The sequence below is a fragment of the Callospermophilus lateralis genome, chromosome 4 (genome assembly GCF_048772815.1).
Source record: "Callospermophilus lateralis isolate mCalLat2 chromosome 4, mCalLat2.hap1, whole genome shotgun sequence".
Classification (NCBI taxonomy): Eukaryota; Metazoa; Chordata; class Mammalia; order Rodentia; family Sciuridae; genus Callospermophilus; species Callospermophilus lateralis.
This window is the reverse complement of record NC_135308.1, coordinates 159,746,267-159,767,026: the sequence shown is the minus strand read 5'-3', so window position 1 is coordinate 159,767,026 and position 20,760 is coordinate 159,746,267. Positions and strand designations below refer to the sequence as shown.

General features: G+C 37.8%; 1 protein-coding gene across 3 annotated transcripts in view; it reads right to left on the bottom strand.

The window, feature by feature from the left end:
- The window catches only part of Xpnpep3 (X-prolyl aminopeptidase 3), a 59,875-nt gene that overhangs the window by 16,387 nt on the left and 22,728 nt on the right, over positions 1-20,760 (bottom strand). For all 3 annotated transcript variants that reach the window (XM_076855212.2, XM_076855213.2, XM_076855211.2), the window contains 5 exons: positions 19,727-20,134; positions 16,263-16,465; positions 4,173-4,235; positions 3,249-3,362; positions 1,451-1,536 (listed from right to left, as the gene is read on the bottom strand). In XM_076855212.2, coding sequence (XP_076711327.1) covers positions 1,451-1,536; positions 3,249-3,362; positions 4,173-4,235; positions 16,263-16,465; positions 19,727-20,078 — 818 coding nt within the window. In that variant the 5' untranslated portion in view covers positions 20,079-20,134. The remainder of the gene's footprint in view (positions 1-1,450; positions 1,537-3,248; positions 3,363-4,172; positions 4,236-16,262; positions 16,466-19,726; positions 20,135-20,760) is intronic.

Below are 20,760 nucleotides of genomic sequence, written 5' to 3'. Positions count from 1 at the left end.
TTGCTTTGAAGCTCTGTTTTAGCTACTTACACCTTCATAATAGTTATATCTCTCTGACATACTGACACTTTCATCATCATCAAAATGACCCTCTTTGTTTCCACTAATATTCCTTTGTCCTGAAATCTATTTTGTCTGTATTAATTTAACCATTCTAGTTTTTTTTTTCTTTCCTTTTTTTTTTTTTTTTTTGGTACTTCAGATTGAACCCAGAAGACTGAACTACATACCCAGCCCTTGTGATCCTCCTGCTTCAGCATCCTGAGTCTCTGGGATTACAGCTGTGCACCACTGCACTAACCATTAGCATTCCAGTTATCTTAGGATTGATATTTGCATAGTATGTCTGTCCTGGATATTTTATTTTCAAAATTCGTGTCTTCCATGTTTGACAGTGCTTTTCTGTTAAACAGCATTGAGCCTGGCTATCATTACTACAGTTGGATTTATTTGTGTTATTTTGCTGGGTTTTTTTCCCACTCATCTTTTTGTTTGCCTGCTTTTGTTTTTTCCTTCCCTGTCTTCTTTTGGGTCAATAAATTTTTTTTTAGAATGGGTTTTAATATTCTATCTTAATTCCCCCATTGGCTTTTTAGCTGTACCTATTTATGGTATTTTTTTTGTGGTTGCTTTAGGGGTTATGTTCTCCTCAAGAGTGATGATTATTATTATTATTATTTTAGCTTGGATGGATTCAAATTATAAACTCTGCTTTCAGTGGGAAGCAACTAAAATTTCTGCTCAGTTTATTCAGCTTCTAGCTGCTGGTATTTTGCTCAATGTCCTGAGGCCTTCCCCCAACTCAGCCAAGGATTTCTGAATATTTTGTATGTAGATTTTGGGGCTCACACTCTGTTGTTCCTTCTTTTGAATCCTCCCATGTTTCTAAATATTCTGCCAGAATCTAAATCAATCATCTTAACCAATAAGGTTGTGGCTTTATGATGCTAAAGCAATGTGGGTTGGGGAATCCTCAGGTAAAAAGCCTTAACCACTAAATTTATTCATTTATAATTTTCTTTCAAAGACATACTTGTATAGTTCCTGTTTGTGGAAGCTCTCTGGTGGTTTTAAGTAGCTGTCTTATTATTTTGTTCAGATTTCATTACTACTAGTTTTGGGAGGTTAATATAACTAATCTATTCTACCATACCCTAAATACTACATTTGCAATCAGGGAAAAAAACCCAACAAACTAATTTTAAAAAACGCGCTCGCGCGCGTGTGTTTGTGTGTGTGCTAGCTAACATAGTATTTCTAGGCTTCTGAATCTGCTATATGATGAACAACAACAATAACAAAAAGTCTTAGAATACATCATGATTCTTCAAAGGCAGGTAACCTGACCTACAAAAGCCCTGCTTATTTCTTTAGTCATTTATTCCAAGTACATCTATAAACCAACTCATACTAAGAAGCAGCAGGATATATTACTTTGTAAAATCCCTACCTGCCATTGACAGGCCAGGTACGGGTGATGTCACTCACATAGCAGGAAAATTCACAACCTCCATCCAGAAGCACCATTTCCCCATCCTAGAATGCAGGAAGAAAAGTCAAAGAAGGTGATCTCACAATTGTAAGCTCTTTCAACTAATCTAAAATATTCATTTTATTTTATTTTAAAAAGCATTGATTAGCCAGGTGTGGTGGCACATGCCTATGATCCCAACAGCTCAGGAGGCTGAGGCCCTGTCTCAAAATAAAAAGGGCTGGAGAGTAGATAGAGGGGAGTGAAGGGAGGGGAGGGGGTATGGGGATAGGAAGGAGAGTAGACTCAAACAGACATCATTACCTTATGTACATATATGATTGCATGACTAATGTGATTCTACATCATGTACAATTAGAAAAATGAGAAATCATAATCTATTTATGTATGATATATCAAAGTGCATAAATGTATTCTATTGTCATGTATAACTAATTAAAACAAATGAAAAAAAATTAAAAATATAAAAAAAGAGGGCCAGGGATGTGGTTCGGTGTTTAAGCACCCCTGGGTTTAATCACCGGTAACAACAACAAAAAGCACTGATTGATTGTACTGGGGACTGAACCCAAGGCTTTAAATATGCTTGGCAAGCTCTCTACTGCTGAACTACATCCACAGCCCTTTTTAAATTTTGAGATAGTCTCACTAAGTTGACCAGTCTGGCCTTGAACTTGCTATCTGCCTGCCCTCAATTTCCCAAGTTGCTAGAATTATAGGCATGGACAATGCCTGATGTAGCCAAAATTTATTTATTTATATATATAAAATTTGCACAGATCTTAAGCAAATGGAGTTAGAAGAGTTTTGTTGAATGCATAACAGATGTAAGCACACCCTTGTGCTCTTTCCCAGTCACCCCTATTAGAAACAACAACTTACCTGGTTTTTATCACCATAAATTAATTATGCCTATTTCAGAACTTCTTATAAATGGAATCACAGACCTTATAATTTTTTTCTACCACTAAGCTACATCCCCAGCACTTTTTATTTAAAAACAGAGTCTCACTAACTTTGTCCAGGCTGGCCTCGAACTTAAAATTCTCCTACCTTAGCCTTCGACAGTAGCTGGCATTATAGGAATGTTCCAACACACCTTGCCAAGCAGTGGACTTAATAAAAGAATACATGATTCTTAATTTGTATGGTTATATGGGAAGAAAATCATAAAAGATGTGTTTCCTCACAGCCAATAAGGTTTTCTTAAAATTCTTCTGACTTTAAAATATGCTTGGTCCATTGCTGTCACCACATCATAAGGAGTGTAAAAAATGAAATGAGCAGATGCTTTAGAATATAATACTTGGTTCTCTACTAATGGGTTGCTAAGTTTTTAAAAAATATTTATTTTTTAGTTGTAGTTGAATATAATACCTTTGTTTTTATTTATTTATTTTTATGTGGTGCTGAGGATCAAACCCAGGGCCATGCACATGCTAGGAGAGCGCTCTACCGCTGAGCCCCAGCCCCAGCCCCAGCCACAGCCCCAGCCCCAGCCCCAGCCCCAGCCCAAGCCCCAGCCCAGTTGCTAAGTTTTTAAAAGTCTATTTTCCTTATCCATCATGCAGGCATGTTAATAGTTGCTCCCATCTAACAAGGATAATTCAAGGACAAATGAGATAATGTCTGTAAAAATCATTTTTTAAACAATAAAAGGCCTTTAAAAAGGTAGTTGGTGGAAGTGGAAGGTTACTGCATTTTCTACTAGGCCATCTGGACCTCATGGGAGAAGCACTGGGGGCATTTTATGTACCTTGATGAGTTGATTATTCTTCACATAGTGTAAAGTGTTTGACCGATTACCACCAGCAACCACAGGTGGGTAGGCTAAGATGTCTGCACCACGAGCCCGGCATTCAAATTCAAACTGGAAAACAACACGGTAAAATTGTGGATGATCTCTGTAGGTCTGCCCCAGCCCAAGGCTGTCTTCAGCAGAATCTGCCTCCAGGCCTATGCTTACTACATGAGGGTGATTACTGGGAATCTAACCAAACTTTTCATGCTTTTAGTCTTTGACTCTCACCCCATGTACTGTAATCTATTCTATACGTACCCTTTTATTGTCACCAATTCTGTTATTCAAACTTATTATTAAATCTATTCTTTTTTTCTGAGTGTTTTCTAAATTTCTCATGATTTTCAAATTAAGTCCAGAAGAGGACAGAGAAGACCTATGAAGAATAATGAGCCAGAGACCCATTGTATAAGGTTACTATTTGTTTATTCTTATTTAGCTAAACAACAAAATATGGCTTATATTTTTAACAACAGCTCTAAAACTACTAATTTCAACCTTTCAAATAGCTACCACTCTAAATGTTTTTGGTAAGTGAAAAAGGATCTGGGTGACTGGTAAATTCTGTCAATTTCACTATGCTCTGGGTGGAGATGTAGACTTGAGGTATCTATCTGCTACCACCCACATGCTACCTCAGATCCTTCTTCCTTCACGTTTACCAAAACAGTATTATTTTTCTCATCTTACGCTGTTTTCCTTCATTTGTTCTGCTTTGCATTTTTCTTCTTTAATTGTAGCACTGCATTCATCTAATAAATTACCAACAACATTTAGAACCAAATCCTCCCCAAGGACTCCCCGGAAAGCCTATTGAATGTCACCTGTAAATCAATGACTTTTATCTCCAAGAGGACCTTCCCACTATCTGAGGCTCACCTTGGCATAAAGAAAGGCCTCCTCCACAGGGGCTTTACTGGCAAACATGGTTTCTATGAAAGCCTGCAAAGAGAAAGGATGATGAAAGGAACACAGCCTTATTTCAACTATGCTGTTTCCTCATACATTAAAAATACTGGATTTCAAACAAAAGACACCTTTCCCCTTTGTTTTGTCAACCTGAGGTTGTGACTAAGTGGGCAGAATACAGATTTCTTGAAGAGAAAAATTATTGCTTTCAGAATTTGACTGATGACCGTGGGGCACCCAACCTTCCCATTAGAATGCACACCACATGCTAGTAAGCAACATAAAGACTGCTCAGGTTGAATGTGTCCTCTAAAACTCACAGTGAAAGTTAATCCCCCAGTATGGTGATATGAAGATGTTAGGGATGGGCTGGACTCAGTGGTAGAGTTTCCCTAGCATGTGAGAGGCCCTGGGTACATCCCAGCATTTGGGGAAAAAAAAAGAAAAAGAAAAAGATGGGCTGGGGTTGTAGCTCAACGGTACAGCATTTGCCTAGCATGTGTGAGGCACTGGGTTTCATCCTCAGCACCACATAAAAATTAATAAATAAATACAAAGGTATTGTGTCCATCTACAATTTAAAAAAGAAAGATAGGTAGGTAGGTAGGTAGGTTAGGGTCTTTTGGGAAGTGATTAGAATCACAAGGACCATGCTCTCATAGATGGGATTAGCAGATTTATAAAAGGGTTTGAGACAGGAAGTTAGGCCTCTTTTGCTTTCCTGCATTCCTCCTTTCTTGCCCTTTCTGTCCCTTCTACCATGTGAAGACAGCTAGAGGGCACCATCTATGAAGAATGGGCCCAGAAAGTAGACTTGTTGTCACCTTAATCTTATACTTCCTAGCTCCAGAACCATAAGGAAATGAACAGATATTTATCTGTTGCTTATAAATTAGCCAATCTCAGGTACCTTGTTATTGCAGCACAATGACTAAGACTGAAAACTGTCATTTTTGTAACAAGAAGCTATAGCTCCAGTGTATGAAATTATAGATTGAATGGTCTAGTCTACAGCAAGGTTTCCCAACTTTAGGATTATTGACATTTGGAGCCAGATAATTCTTTGTGGTGGGCTGTCCTGTTCGATGTTGGATGGCAGCAGCATCCTACAATTATGATCATCAACACTGCCAAAATACACCCCCTCCCAAGAACCACTGGCCTGTAGTATAACTACATTTGTTAATTCTTTGGGATAGCCACACTTTATTGTGTGTTTTCTTTTTTTTTTTTTTTTTTTTAAAGGATTCAAGGATCTCAATTTTTTTGAGAGAGAGAGAGAGAGAGAGAGAGAGAGAGAGAGAGAGAGAATTTTTTAATATTTATTTTTTAGTTTTTGGCGGACACAACATCTTTGTTTGTATGTGGTGCTGAGGATCGAACCCGGGCTGCACGCATGCCAGGTGAGCGCGTTACCGCTTGAGCCACATCCCCAGCCCCTATTGTGTGTTTTCTATTTCAAGGATATACATTTATAATTCACCACTGTTCTTTTTTTTTTTTTTTCCCCAAAAAAGATATTCTTTTCTTTTTGCTGTGCTAGGACCAAATCCAGGGCCTCGCAAATGCTAGGCTCTACCACTGAGGCACATCCTCTCACCACAAAAAAGATCTTGTTAAGATCTTCATGACCACTACTGTCATTATGGGTGGGCCGCAGATTTCTCTCAGTTTTCTAGCAGCCAATGTAAAAACAAAAACTGTGTCAGCTCTACAAGTTCCACTGTCTGCTGAATAAGAGTCAGTCAGTTTCCTAGAGATATGATCATATGATGTTATAAGAAGAAAGAAATTCCCTTAAGCTGTTAATACCCTGACCTGAAGAATAAACACAATAGTCACAGCAATGTTTTAAATAACATAACAGAAAGCAAGTGGAGGGAATATCTGAACAGCTGGCTCCCTCTCTGCTTTCCGATCTTTTCTCAATCATGTTTTCTCTGCAGAGAAGCCTTGACTATCTTGTCTAAACTAACTCCTTCCATCGCACTTTATCCTCTGCCCTTGCTTCCTTTTTCTTCACAGCATCTAATTCCAGATGACTATATATCAAGTTTTTTTTACTGTCTCTTCTCAACTGAATGTAGACTAATAGAGAACAGTGACATGTGGACAGGCTATTTTGCTCACCACTTTATTCTCAGAACCTAGAGTGGTGCCTAGCACAAAGCAGTTACTCAATAAATATCTGAGGAATAAATGAGTAATTACAACTAGTAAAAGGATACACATGCATACTTATATACAAATGTTGAGAGATAAACTGGTTAGCATTCTATTTTTACATAAGGACAAAAAAAAAAGAAAAAAGTGATAGTTCTAATGAATTTATTTACTTGAAAGAGGAATTTTTCTTTTCACTGATTTAATTTTGAACTCTTATTTTAGTTTCATTTTATTTATTTAAATGTGGTGCTGAGAGTCGAACCCAACGCTTCACACATGCCAGGCAAGTGCATTACTGCTGAGCCCCAGCCCCAGCCCCTAATTTTGAACTGTTATTGAATGGCACTGGGAATTTTTGAGATCATGGCTCTTTTACATTGCTGTTCAGACTAACCAAGATGGAAAAGCTCCTCTTCCTTCCTAGGTGGATGCCTGACCTCTTCTGTCATAAGCCTACTGGGAGTCAATATGTTCTCAGATAATTCCAGATATATATATATATGGCACATGGTTCAAATGCCACCTGTCCTTATTATGTGCTTGATATCCTTCCTGTAAAGATCAAGGGACAAACTTAATGATGAGTTCTTCTTAGGGTTTTCTTGTCCTAATGTAGCCTATACTCCCAAATGACACTTGGCCCTCTCACTCTACTAGGTGCTACTTAAATATTTGTATTTTGCTTCTTGAAAAATGTAAAATGCGTTTTTTTTTTTTTTTTTTTTTTGCCTTTTTCTCTGAACATGTCATGAACAGAATACATCATGAAAGAACATTGTACAGCTTATGGAGAAGGGAGAGTGGAAAGGAAAAGCATTTCAGTTAAAATTTCATAAATGTGGGCTGGGGTTGTGGCTCAGAGGTAGAGCGCTTGCCTACCATGCATGAGGCACTGGGTTCGATCCTCAGCACCACATAAAAAGAAAATAAAGATATTGTGTCCACCTATAACTAAAAAATAAATATTAAAAAACCTTCATAAATGTTTTTAATGTAGGTGTGTTGTGATATGAGAGAAGGAAGGCTGTGACATTCGAAAAGGACAGGAGGGCTGGGGTGTATCTCATTGGTAGAGCACTTGTCTAGCATGCGTGAGGCCCTGGGTTTGATCCCCAGAATCACATCAAGGAAAAAAAAAAAAAAAAAAAAGGAAGGAAGGGAACTGCAGGTAGGTAGAGAGATGGCAGAAGACTATGGTGCATCCCAGAGTTCACTGTGGCTAGAATGTTAAGCACACATGGAAGAATAAGACAAGATAAAGCTCAAAATGTAGACAGCAGGGACCAGATCATGAAAAGTCTTGCATGGGCATTTTGAACTTTAAACCCAGAAACAACAGGAAGCCAACTACCAAAGAACTTGAAGTAGGAGAGGGACAGAGTTGAAAAGATTACTTTGGCTAGGGAAGAGTTGGAATGTGCTAGGCACTTTTCATTATTTCATTCTACTTTTCCACAACAATATTATAATATTATATAATTATATATTATATAATAATATAATTACATAATAATATATAATATTATAATATTCCATAGGCAATATTATCCTTATTATGGCCCCAGAAATTTGGGCTCAGCGAGGTTTAGTAACTTGGCCCAAATGACACAGGTTGGCATGTAAGCCCAGATCTGTCAAGTGTTTTCCACTATAACATTCTGTCTCCCTAGGAGTGGATTTGGCAACTAATTAGATGCAAGGGTTACGGGAAAAAATTGTTTAGAATAACTTCCATATTTCTATCTAAAGTAACTGGGTAGATGTTAATATTATCAATAATAAAAAGAATAAAGGCTGGGTATTTATATACAGTGCTGAGAGTCAAGCCCAGCGCCTTACACACGCCAGGCAAGTTCACTACTGCTGAGCCCCAGCCCCAGCCCTTAATTTTGAACTGTTTCTGAATAGCACATCTATAATTCCAATGGCATGAGAGGCTGAGGCAAGAGGATCATGAGTTCAAAGCCAGACACAGTAACTTAGTGAGGCTCTAAGCATTTATTGAGACCCTGTCTCAAAATAAAATATAAAAGGGCTGGGGATGTGGCTTAGTGGTAGAGTACTACTGGGTTCAATCTGCAGTACTCCCAAATAAAGCATAATTATTCTTGTTTGGGGGTGGGGTATGCTGAGGATTGAACCCCAGCCCTTGTCCATTTTAGGCAAGCATTCTAGCACCAAGTTATATCCCCTCCCCTTTTAAAAATTTTATTTTGAGACAGGGTCTTGCTAAACTGTTCAGGCTAGCTGGTCTTGAAGTTGTAATCCTCCTACCTCAGCCTTCTTGAGTAGCTGGATTATATGTATATATCACTTCATCCAGGGCAGTATAATTATTTAAAACATTTTTTTTAGATGTTGATGGACCTTTCTTTTATTCATTTATTTATATGTGGTGCTGAGGATTGAACCCAGTGCCTCACATATGCTAGGCAAGTGCTCTACCACTGAGCCACAACCCCAGCCCCTAGTATAATTATTCTTACGGAAATTATTTCGCCTAGATACCCCCCACCCACCAAAAAAAATCTTTTTTAAAGAAATGCCCAGGCTCAAACTTGTGATACTCTTGCTTCAGCCTCCCATGTCACTGGGATTATAGGCATGTGCCACCACAGGCTAGAAATCAAAAAATCTTATAGAGGGCTGGGGATATAGATCAATAGTAGAGTGCTTACTTTTGCACATGAGAAGCACTTTAACATTTTAACAGAATTGAGAATGTTTAAGGAACATGTTGACTTGTAGTGGAAGTTATTCATTAAGAAAAATAAGGTCAAATTCCATCTCCCTGGCTGATGTCACTGCTGGGCTGATAAAGGGAATGCCACAAATTACATTATTTTACAACACTTAAAACAGACTTTAATAACAGCATGGCCGGAGGCTGAGGTTGTGGCTCAGTGGTAGAGTGCTTGCCTAGCATGCCCAAGGCACTGGGTTCGATCCTCAGCACCACATAAATGTAAAATAAAGATATTGTGTCCACCTAAAAAAAAATCTAAAAAATAAATATTAAAAAAAAAATAGGGGCTGGGATTGTGGCTCAGTGGTAGAGTGCTCGCTTAGCATGGGCAGGATCCAGGTTCGATTCTCAGCACCACATAAAAAAAAAATAAAGGTATTGTGTTGTGTCCATAAACAACAACAACAACAACAACAAAAAAAAAACCCAGCATGGCCAGGGAAAGAAGTGTGGAGATACACTGAGGATTTATACCTGATTTTACACCTTATCCAAGACATCTGATCACTGGGCTGATGTCAATTTAGTGAGGACCCTTATTATTATACCTCAGATTTGTTCTTAGCTTCCTTATTTTAAAAAACAATGACTTGATGGGGAAAAAAAAATCAATGATTCAAAGGAAGATACAAATGCATGCTTATCATTTATGTATTAGTAAGTAATCTTGCTGGTCTGGCTGTGGCTAGAGCACTCACTGGCACACAGTGGAAGGTTATTAACATGAGGGAAAACAAGAATGCTTAACTTTGGGAAGATTAAAGGCAGAAGACAGAAAAGCAGTCTTGAAATGTTGATGTGCTACAGTTTTGCTAAAGTTCTTGCATGGCACTGATCCTGGTCAAGGCCTGAAACACATTGATTAGTAGTGCTGCAAGGAGTTTCAGAGCAGTTTTTTTTCCCCTTTGGTACCAAGGATTGAACCCAGGGATGAACAACTGAGCAACATCACCAGTCCTTTATTTAAATTTTGACGGTGGAGGGGCGCGTGGCTGAGGCTGTATGTAACTGTACATAGAGTGCCTAGCACATGTGAGATACTGGGTTCAATCCTCAGTGTCACATAAATAAATAGGTCTAAAAATTGCTGACACTTTCAGAGCAGTTTGTATCAGCTTGTCAGTACTGATAACAGATAAATGCTTTGAACTTGGTCTTCATGAGCTCTCTGAAGAACTTTGCTATGATTCAAAGACAAAAATACCTGTGAAACAAAAATCAAAACCCCCTGAGATCCCATTTTAGGGTCTATGGTTCTGAGGTGTTCTACTCACGCACTGATGGCTCCTGATCTGTGAAAGAAAATATTCTTCTTGGTCCTTACCTAGAAAGGAAAATAGGAGCCTGCACTTGGTATTCCTGGGCCCCTTACTGCAAAATTACCATTGACTGTAATACATTATCTTAACTTTAATGCTGTTGTTATATTATATTCTTTTCTTATAATAACTGTAAATCTGTAAGCTTTGTCAGTGAGTCTTTAACAACTGAGTGTTGTTTAATTGCTACTATTAGTATGTTATCTTTAGAAGTAGGAATGCTTAGAAGACGCCTAACATTATTTTTTTACTGAATTAAAATTCATATTGCATAAAATTAACCGATAAAAGTAAACAATTCAGTGACTTTTTAGTTCATTTATGTTTTGCAACTACCATCTATTTAAAACCCTTTTCATTACCCCCCTCCAAAATTGGAATATTTAATTCACAACCTCTAATATCCTCTGAGCTATCCTATGTATTTACTTGTTCTGGGTATTACATATAAATGGATCAATAGAGTATGTGAGCATTGTCTGTCTTCTTTCATTTCACATGTTTAGTTTTCAAGGTTCATGCACAATCGTGTTCCATGGCTGAACAGCATTCTACTACACAAGACACAGTCTGTTTATTGGTGAGTATGTGGATTGTCTGTGCGCTTACTTCACTTTCTAACCAGTAAAGTACACTTTCTCTGCATCCTCAACAAAACTTGGTGTTTTCTGCTTTCTTAATATAACAGCCATTTTGGTGGGTGTGAAATGATTATCTCATTATGGTTTTATTTTTCAAATGGCTAATGATGTTGAACATTTTTTCATACGTTTATTGGCCATATGCATATCTTCTTTAGAGAACTACCTATTTAAAAAATCAAGTTATTTGTCTCTGTGGATGATTGTAATATGAGTTCTTTATATATTCTGGATACTAGACCTTTATCAGATAATGATCTGTAATATTTTCTCCCATTTTGTAGTTTTTTTCACTTTCTTGATATTGCCTTTTCATGTAAAAAAATTTCATATTTTGGTGAAGTCAATTTCTTCTTTGTGGCCTTTGCTTTTGGAATTAAATCTAAGAATCCATTGGCAACCAAAAAGTCATGAAGACTTACTCTATTTTTTTTTTAATATTGATTTTTTTTTAGTTGTAGTTGGACACATACCTTTATTTTACTTATTATTATTATTATTTTTTTATGTGGTGCTGAGGATCGAATCCAGGGCCTTGCACGTGCTAGGCGAGTGCTCTATTGCTGAGCCACAACCCCAGCTTCTTACTCTGTTTTCTTCAACAAGTTTTATAGTTTTGTCTCTTAAGTTTAAGTAACTAACCAATTTTGAGTTAATTTTCATATATGATGAGAGGTAGAGATAAAAATTTTATTCTTTTTGGTGGCACACGCCTGTAATCCCAGTGGCTTGTGAGGCTGAGGCAGGAGGATTATGAATTCTGAGCCAGCCTCAGAAACTGGGAAGCGCTTAGCAAATCAGTAAGATCCTGTCTTCTAAATAAAAAATATCAAATAGGGCACTCAGTGGTGAGTGCCCCCGAGTTTCCCAGTACCCCCCAGCAAAAAAATTTATTCTTTTGCATGTGGATATCCAGTTGTCCCAGCACATCTGACTCATTTCAAACTAAAATATGGCTAAAGTGTTATTTTGAAAAAAAGATTAGAGATGATAAAAAAAAGATTAGAGATTAGAGATGATAAAAAAAAGAATTAGCCAGGCCATTCTTGGTTTGAAGTAGCACATGTTTTGAAACTTAAGACTCTAGAAAAGAGGATTTGGAGGGGAAAAGGAAACTGATGGAAGATCTGCTAAAATATTCAGTGGTGTGGTTACTGCTGTAAGCTATGGCTAAAAGGAAGCTCTGGATCCTTTACGCATTCTCTCTTTGGTCAACAGATGACGATCTAACCAAAAAAAATCATTTTTGATGACTCAGTTAATCTTATGACACTAACAACTAAAATAATTCAAGTGGCACACTAAAATTAGAGGATGAAAAAACCTTTGAGCAAGGGGTTGTTATTCAGTGAAGGATATATAACTTAAGCAAATAGCCCAATTGAGGGGCTGGAGGTATAGCTGAGAGAGCATATGCTTAGTATCCACAAGGCCCTGGGTTCAATCCCCCAGCAACAACAAAAATCTCTATCTCCTGTTTATTGTCACAGGACAGTTTACCATAGACCTGTCTTACCATATTAGGTCTAGGTAAGACAGGGAACCTAAACTTAATATGAATGGCATATTAATTACATTTTTTTATTTTATTTTACTTTCCAGCCCTTTCTACTTTTTTATTTTGAGACAGGATCTCACTTAGCTGTTTAGGGCCTCACTAAATTGCTGAGACTGGTGTTGAACTTGCTAATTCTCCTGACATGGCCTACCAAAGCTGCTAGGATTACAGGAGTGGGCCACCACACCTAGCTTTTTTGTTATTCTTATTTCTCTGTTATCTGGGTCTTACTGACCTGGACAGACTGCTCTTCTAGAGTTAGACAAGTTAGACAACCTTGTCTAGAGCACATATTTGATATACAAACTGACTCCTAATCCATAACCCAAGACTCCTTTTATCAGGTTCCTGCAGTCTGAATCATCTACTCTAAATCATCCAAGGGCCTGGCCCAGGAAAGCTAGGGAACATACCTATAGTGATATGAAATGACTGAAAGAAAGACCGTGGCAGTAATGTGCTGAATAATAACATATACCACTGGGGCGCAATGAAGCTCAAATTACTAATATTACTCTGGTTGCCAACAGCATAGTCCCATTTTCCTGTAGTTAACCAGTCTATTCTCTTCTCATAAGAATGAACAGCTCAGCTCAGCAGTTGAACTAGAAAGTGTATTTCAGTGGGAAGAGTGTGGGTTAAAATTAATGATAAATTTGACTACTGTAGTAATCATTTCATTATTCATACTATGAAACCTGTCAGAAAATGGAGTTGCTTGTATTAGTTGTAACAAATAAATAAAACTGGATAATTATCACAAAAGACTGCCAGAACCACAATCATGCATAAAGGCCATTGCAACTGTTACATAAGGAAACTGTTCAACTTTAGTCTGGCACTGCCCTTATTATGCATCCCTGTGGCCAAGGATTATTGTTTCAAAATATCTGATGTAATCTTCTGCATTTTTTCCTTTAAAAACTTCCCATTGCCTCAACCTCTTTGAATACACTTATAGTTCAACTATGGCATGCACATTCCCAATGCAATGAACTACTGTTCTCAAATAGATATCATTAATCTTCAGAGAATCTCTGTTATTGAGGTTGACAATATACACAAATCTTGTTGTTCATTTAAAATATGGAAAATAAAAATAAATGAAAAATTAATAATAAATGGAAGAAAGGTGAGATTGTTACTGCAGGGAAGGGAGAAAGTCAAGGTGTGTTTCAAAAGCTAAAGAGATGCTTCGGGTGCAAGAGATGCTAAATTCATGAGAGTAATATTTTCTCTTGGTTTTGACTCAGATGCCCCTTAGAGTAAAGGTCTCTTATAAAAGCTCTTCTCTTCAGAAAGCTCAAAGGAAGATGTGGACAATAGCCAACCTAACAAAAACACTTCTAAGAGTGTCATATTCTTTAAAATAGCAGAAGAGATAGGAGTATTTTCTATAAGCATATGGAACAATACAAATGAGGCTCTGTCTTTTGTTTTGTTTTCTGGTACCAGGGATTGAACCCAGGGGCACTTAAAAATTGAGACATATCCCCAGCCCTTTTTTTATATTTTATTAGAGACATTGAGCTCTAATTGAGCTGCTGAGGCTGGATTTGAACTTACAATCCTCTTGCCTCAGCCTTCCCAAGTTGCTGAGATTACAGGCATGCACCATCATGCCTGGCTAGGCTTTGTCTTTTGATGCTTGTTTTACAGAATGCATCTATTAATAAGGACTCATGTTGGGAAGGACCTGTAAGACTATTAGAAAAACACTGTAAATGTAAACAATGTAAATGAACGTTGTATAGCCATTAATTGTGATGATAAAGGTTTTTAAAACATACCAAAATGTGATGGTAGAAAGTTATCTACTACCCTGTCCCATTTGTCATAATATGAGTAAAAATTACCTATCTGCTTTGTTATTATGGGTGGCGGTCCAATCGGGTCACTTGGCTTACTGACAAGAACTAGATATAACTTGATGTTTCTTTTTTTTCTTTTTAAGAGAGAGAGAGAGAGAGAGAGAGAGAGAGAGAGAGAGAGGATTTTTTTTTTATTATTTTATTTTTTAGTTTTCGGTAGACACAACATCTTTATTTGTATGTGGTGCTGAGGATCGAATCTGGGCTGCACGCATGCCACTACTGCTTGAGCCACATCTCCAGCCCCAACTTGATGTTTCTGACATTTCAAATTTCAAGGTGTATGTATGATCATGGAAAGTGCTATGGTACATTTAAATCAATCTATCCATGTGTGACTATCATTCATATGACCCATGCCTAGGGGACTCCTAACAGCAACAACATGTCTGTTATTGCCTTATTCAAATTAGGAACTGGGCTAGCAATAATTGGCTAGGTAGATTTGGGAGTTTTTGGTTTCTTTTTAGAAATGGTTATCATTATGTTGCCAAGCTGGTCTTGATCTCCTGGTCTCAAATAATCCTCTTGCCTCAGCCTCCCCCGTAGCTAGGACTATAGCCACTACACTCACTTTGGATATATTTTCTTCTTCTTCTTCGTTTTTTTTTTTTTTTTTTTGGGGGGGGTGGGAATTGAACCCCAGCCCTATTTTATATTTTATGTAGAGATAGGGTTCTCAATGAGTTCTTAGCACCTCACTTTTGCTGAGGCTGCCTTTGAATTTGTGATCTTCCTATCTCAGTCTCCAGAGCCACTGAGATTACAGGCGTGTGACACCATGCCCGGCTCAGATAAATTATTTTTAAAAATTTTTTTAGTTGTTGTTGATGGATCTTTATTTTCATTTTTTATATGCGGTGCTGAGAATTGAACCCAGTGCCTCACACGTGATAGGCAAGTACTCTACCACTGAGCTATATTCCCAGCCCTTAGATTTTCTTTTAATAAGGAAAGTCACCCAGATGAAAAAGATTTTCTAACATAAACAAGGTGCCTTAAATGCATCTGATTCCAAGAATAAGGACAATAGTGGCAAGCAGAGTGCTAACAAAATGTGCCTTACAATTAAAACATACACTAAGATACCATGCCCAAACCACCCTGGCAATAGGAGGAAGAGCAAATAATGATGATGAGTAAAAGATTGCCCTTCAACTATGGCATGCTTATTTCCATTAAAAAGAAGGCAGATTTATGGCTGGGTATAATGGCACACACCTGCAATCCCAGTGATTGAGGTAGGAGGATTGCAAGTTTGAGGCTAGCCTGAGCAACGTAACAAGACACTGTTTCAAGATGAAAAATAAAAAGGGTTGGGGATATAGCTTAGCAATACAGCATTATGGTGCCCCTGGGCTCAATCCCCAGTACCACAAAGAGGGAAAAAAAAAAAAGGCAGATTTGCTGCAAGGTATTGAGCAGGTCTCTAGATATGTTCACTAAACATACTGAAGTCAAAGCTAGATGTTCGTCTGCCTATAATATTAGGTATATAACCTGAAGGTGCCCAATGAACCCTAAGAACTTGTGATTTTTGTAACTCGGAAAGAACTTTTTCAAGTTGGGCCCAGTGAAGAATGCTTGAAATCCCAGCTACTCTGGAGGCTGAGGCAGAGGGATTAGAAGCTGAAGAGCAACCTTGGCAACTTACCAAAACTCTATAAAATTATAAAGGTCTTGGGGATGTAGCTTAGTGATAGGGTGCCCCTAGGTTCAAACCCTGATACCAAAAAAACCTTTTCAATAGGAACCATACCTGTGATGTCAGCTTCCCAGCAATCTGCATTCTCTCAATTTCTGCAGAAGATTTGATTAGCCGGAGGCGCTGTACCAGATGCTGAACACCCCGAACCTTGTTCTTGCTCCTGGCTTTGGCCTCAGTCACACTCTGCATGTAGTCAGAATGAAGCTGTGCATGAGAAGGCTTCATCCAGTCATACCAAATGATGTTCGACTCAGCTTAGAATGAGAAAAAAAAAAAGAAATTCAAAAAATAAAATTAATAGGCCAGGCATGGTGGTACCGCCTGTAATCCCAGCAGTTTGGAAGGCTGAGGCAGGAGGATCATAATTTCAAAATCAGCCTCAACAAAAAGCAAGGCGCTAAGCAACTCAGTGAGATCCTGTCTCTAAATAAAATGCAAAAAAAGGGGGGCTGGGGATGTGGCTCAAGCGGTAGCGCACTCACCTGGCATGGGTGCGGCCCGGGTTCGATCCTCAGCACCACATACAAACAAAGATGTTGTGTCCGCCGAAAACTAAAAAGTAAATATTAAAAAAAAAAAATTCTCTCTCTCCCTCTCTCTTTAAAAAAAAAAAAAAAAAAAAAGAGAGAAAAATGCAAAAAAAGGGCTGGGGATGTGGCTCAGAGGTTGAGTGCCTGAGTTCAATACCTGGTACCAAAAAAATAAAATAAAATAATATTAATAGGAGCTGGGGGATGGGGAGAGGTCAGAGAAGGAGCACATGCTTAGCACTTATGAGGCCAGAACCAAACAAAAAATAAAAAGAAGAAATGCCATAAAAATGATAAATGGGGGCTGAGGTTGTGGGTCAGTGGTAGAGCATTGCCTAGAATGTGTGAGGCACTGTGTTTGATTCTCAGCACCGCGTATAAATAAAGTCCAATAACAACTAAAAAAACATTAAAAAAGATATCTTTAAAAAAATGATAGATGGGGAGCTGGGCCTGGGGCTCAGTGGTAGAGTACTTGCCTAGCGTGTGTAAGGCACTGGGTTTGATCCTTAGCACCACATAAAATAAATAAAATAAAGGCATTCTGTCCATTTACAACTACAAAAAAAAAAATTAAATACAGCTTTATCGTTATTACTAGTTGTTAAAGAACAATTATAACAATTGTTCTCTACCACCATTATTGATCCAGAGTACTGCTGAGTAACTGCACACAAAATAGATCAGAAGAAAGTGCTCAGATCATGATTTTATGTAAAAGCATCTCATCTCCTCACAAAATAGTGGGTACTGGGGATTGAACCTAGGGGCACTTTTCCACTGAGCTACATTCCTAGCCCATTTTTATTTTGAGACAGGGTCTTGCTAAATTGCTGAGGCTGGCCTTGAACTTGTGATTCTCCTGCCTCAGTCTCCTGAATTGCTGGAATTACAGGCATCACCAACACACCTGGCTAACAATTCTTTTAACTTTAGAGACCTGGGGCTGGGGATGTGGCTCAAGTGGTAGCGCGCTCGCCTGGCATGCGTGCGGCCTGGGTTCGATCCTCAGCACCACGTACAAACAAAGATGTTGTGTCTGCCAAGTACTAAAAAAAAAAAATAAATGTTAAAAGATTCTCTCTCTCTCTCCCTCTTTCTTTAAAAAAAAAAAAAAAAAAAAAAACTTTAGAGACCTATGGAAATAGTCTATATATGCCTAAGATAAATGATATGAAGGCTCATTATGAAAATGATTTGTACTTAACACCATATATATATTATTTATTTATTTTTTCTGAGAATGGACTATGAATGGTATTCCTAAGTATGTAAGTCTGAAGGGTTATATGTTTTATATGATGGAAAAGTACCTTGGGATAGAAGAGAGAAAGTGTACAGAAAACTTTGATTAGATATGCATTAGTGATACTACATCTTAAACATTTTAAAATAAAAATGGTTTTACATGTACATTGTGGGAAATACCTTACTCATGATAGAAGGAAATTCATTGTGACTTTTAAAAAAGTTAAACAACCTATATCACTTGCTGTTAGTATATGAAATCATAGCTCAATTTTTTTCAGGTTTTAAAACTTTTATATAAATATATGATTTTAATGCCAGGAGTGGTGGTGTATGCCTGTTAACCAGTTACGCAGGAGGCTGAGGCAGGAGGATCACAAGTTCAAGGCCAGCTTGGGCAACTTGGCAAGAGCCTACCTCAAAATAAAATTTAAAAAAGAACTAGGGATATAGCTCAGTGGGAGAGTGCTTCCATGAAGCCCTGGGTTCAATCCCTAGAACTACAGAAATAATTGTCAAAAACATTTTTGGAATTCTCTTTTAGAAAGTGACTTCAGAAATGATTTACAAGCAATGCCAGAAAATCAGATGCTTAATATATATAGGAAATATAAAGTCTCAGAGTCACTTCATGCCTTCCAAATCAGAATCTTCATTTTAACAAGATTCTCAGGAGATTCATATACACAATTTGAGGCCAGCCTGGGCAACTCAAAACCCCATCTCAAAATAAAATACACTTTAAAAGAGTTGGGGATGTAGCTCAGAATTAGAATGCTTCTAGATTCAATATCCCTTATTGAAAAAAATTCTACCAGAATGTAGAGAAACGCAAATGTGTATATGAATCTCCTGAGAATCTTGTTAATATGAACATTCTGATTCAGAAGGCATGATGTCAGAGCCTGAGACTTTACATTTCCAATATATACTCTGCGTTTATAATTCTAATATTAGAGATGATTCTGATGTAGGTGTTCAATGGTTAACTGGCTGGTCAGTGTTCTTTTTTTGGTGGGGGTTAATGGGGATCTAACTCAGGATCTCAAGATGTGAGGCAAAGTGTGCTGTCACTGAGCTACAGCCCTAGTTCCTGGTAAATGTTCTTAAAAGAGGTTCATGTCCTCACTTCATTTTAATTACAAAAAAAAAAACAAAAACTGAGGTGGGGGTTATTAGGAATTGAAACCAGAGGTACTCTACCACTGAACAATATCACCAACCATTTTTATTATTATTATTATTTTATTTTTGAGACAGAGTCTCACCAAGTTGTTGAGGCTGGCCTCCTGAGTTGCTGGGATTACAGATGTGTAAGGATGCACCCAACCTACCCCTTCACTTTAAAAGAAAATTCTCTCTCTGGGTTTCAAAATAGGATGATTAACAGCATTTTTTTTTTAAGCCATACACAATAACTTTATTTATTTATTTATTTTTATATGGTGCTGAGGATCGAACTCAAGGCCTTGCATGTGCAAGGCGAGCGCTCTACCGCTGAGCCACAACCCCAGCCCCAATTAACAGCCTTTGTTAAAGAATGACCTAGTCAAGATTTAACAAATGGATGAAGTCTTTAAAGTAGCTCAGTTTTCTGGAGAACACTGATGTCTCCTTCACAGCACTCAGAGGAAATGCTGCTATGGTAATTATTTTAGAAAAGTTAAAACTCTGTAGGCAAGGAAGGGTCTTAATCCCAACCTGGCCTGTAACTTGACTTCTACTCCCATTTGTTACCTTTCAGCTTTGGTACTAGATGTTGAAATTCTTCTAGTGTATAGGCTTCATCGACTCCAGTTAGAGCTATTGCTCCATCCGTGCCAGATCGAGGACCATCCCAAAGTTCTCGACTAGGGTCTCTCCGAGGCACAAAAAGCATGGCCTTATGTGATGGTAACTCCTTGTCAGGCAGGCTCTGAAGGACCAGAATGCTATCAGGCTCTTGGAATCCACACAGGTACAGGAAATTGTTGTCTTGGTGGAAAGTGTAGGGAATGTCATTGCTCATGTAGTAAGTAGGATTGGAGAGCACAACCACTGTCTGGTCTGTCCCACTTTGCTCCTGTGCTTCCGTGTAGATCAGAGACATCAGTTTGTGTCTACGAAGTGCATATTCCACCTGAGATAGTCCTGGTGTCACCTCCCCTAGAAATGACAAATGCAAGTGATACTTTGCATGTCTACAGTGCCAAAGTAATAAGGCAGTTTAATATTAGGTGAAGATACCCAAGTTCATTTCTTCTATTTGTGCTACATCCCCTCACAGCACACAGGGTATTAAGACTAGATAAGCCAGGTTGGGTTGATATTGTGGTTCAGATGTAGATTGCACAATCAATTTTTTAACTTATTTATTTTTAAAGTTGATAGAATTATATGTATTTTCTGTGTATACATATTTTAAATCATATGTACATTATGAAATGAAAAAAATCTAGTGAATTAACATACATATTACCTCACATAGTTATCAGTTTTTGAGGCAGAAACACTTTATATCCATTCTCAGCATTTTTCAACACAATATATTGTTAAACATAGTCACCATATTGTTAATTTTAGAACATTTCATCAATCCAAAAAGAAACCTCATGTCCAAGAGCAGTTACTCCCTATTTTTTCCCAAAGCCTTCCACTAATTGGCAACCGCTAACTTATTTTTGTATTGGGATTTGCCTTTTTGCAGAGATTTCATATATAGGTCACTGCACAATATATGATCTTTGATGACTCAGCCAACTTTATTCTAAAAATTTCTCCAGTTATTCTAC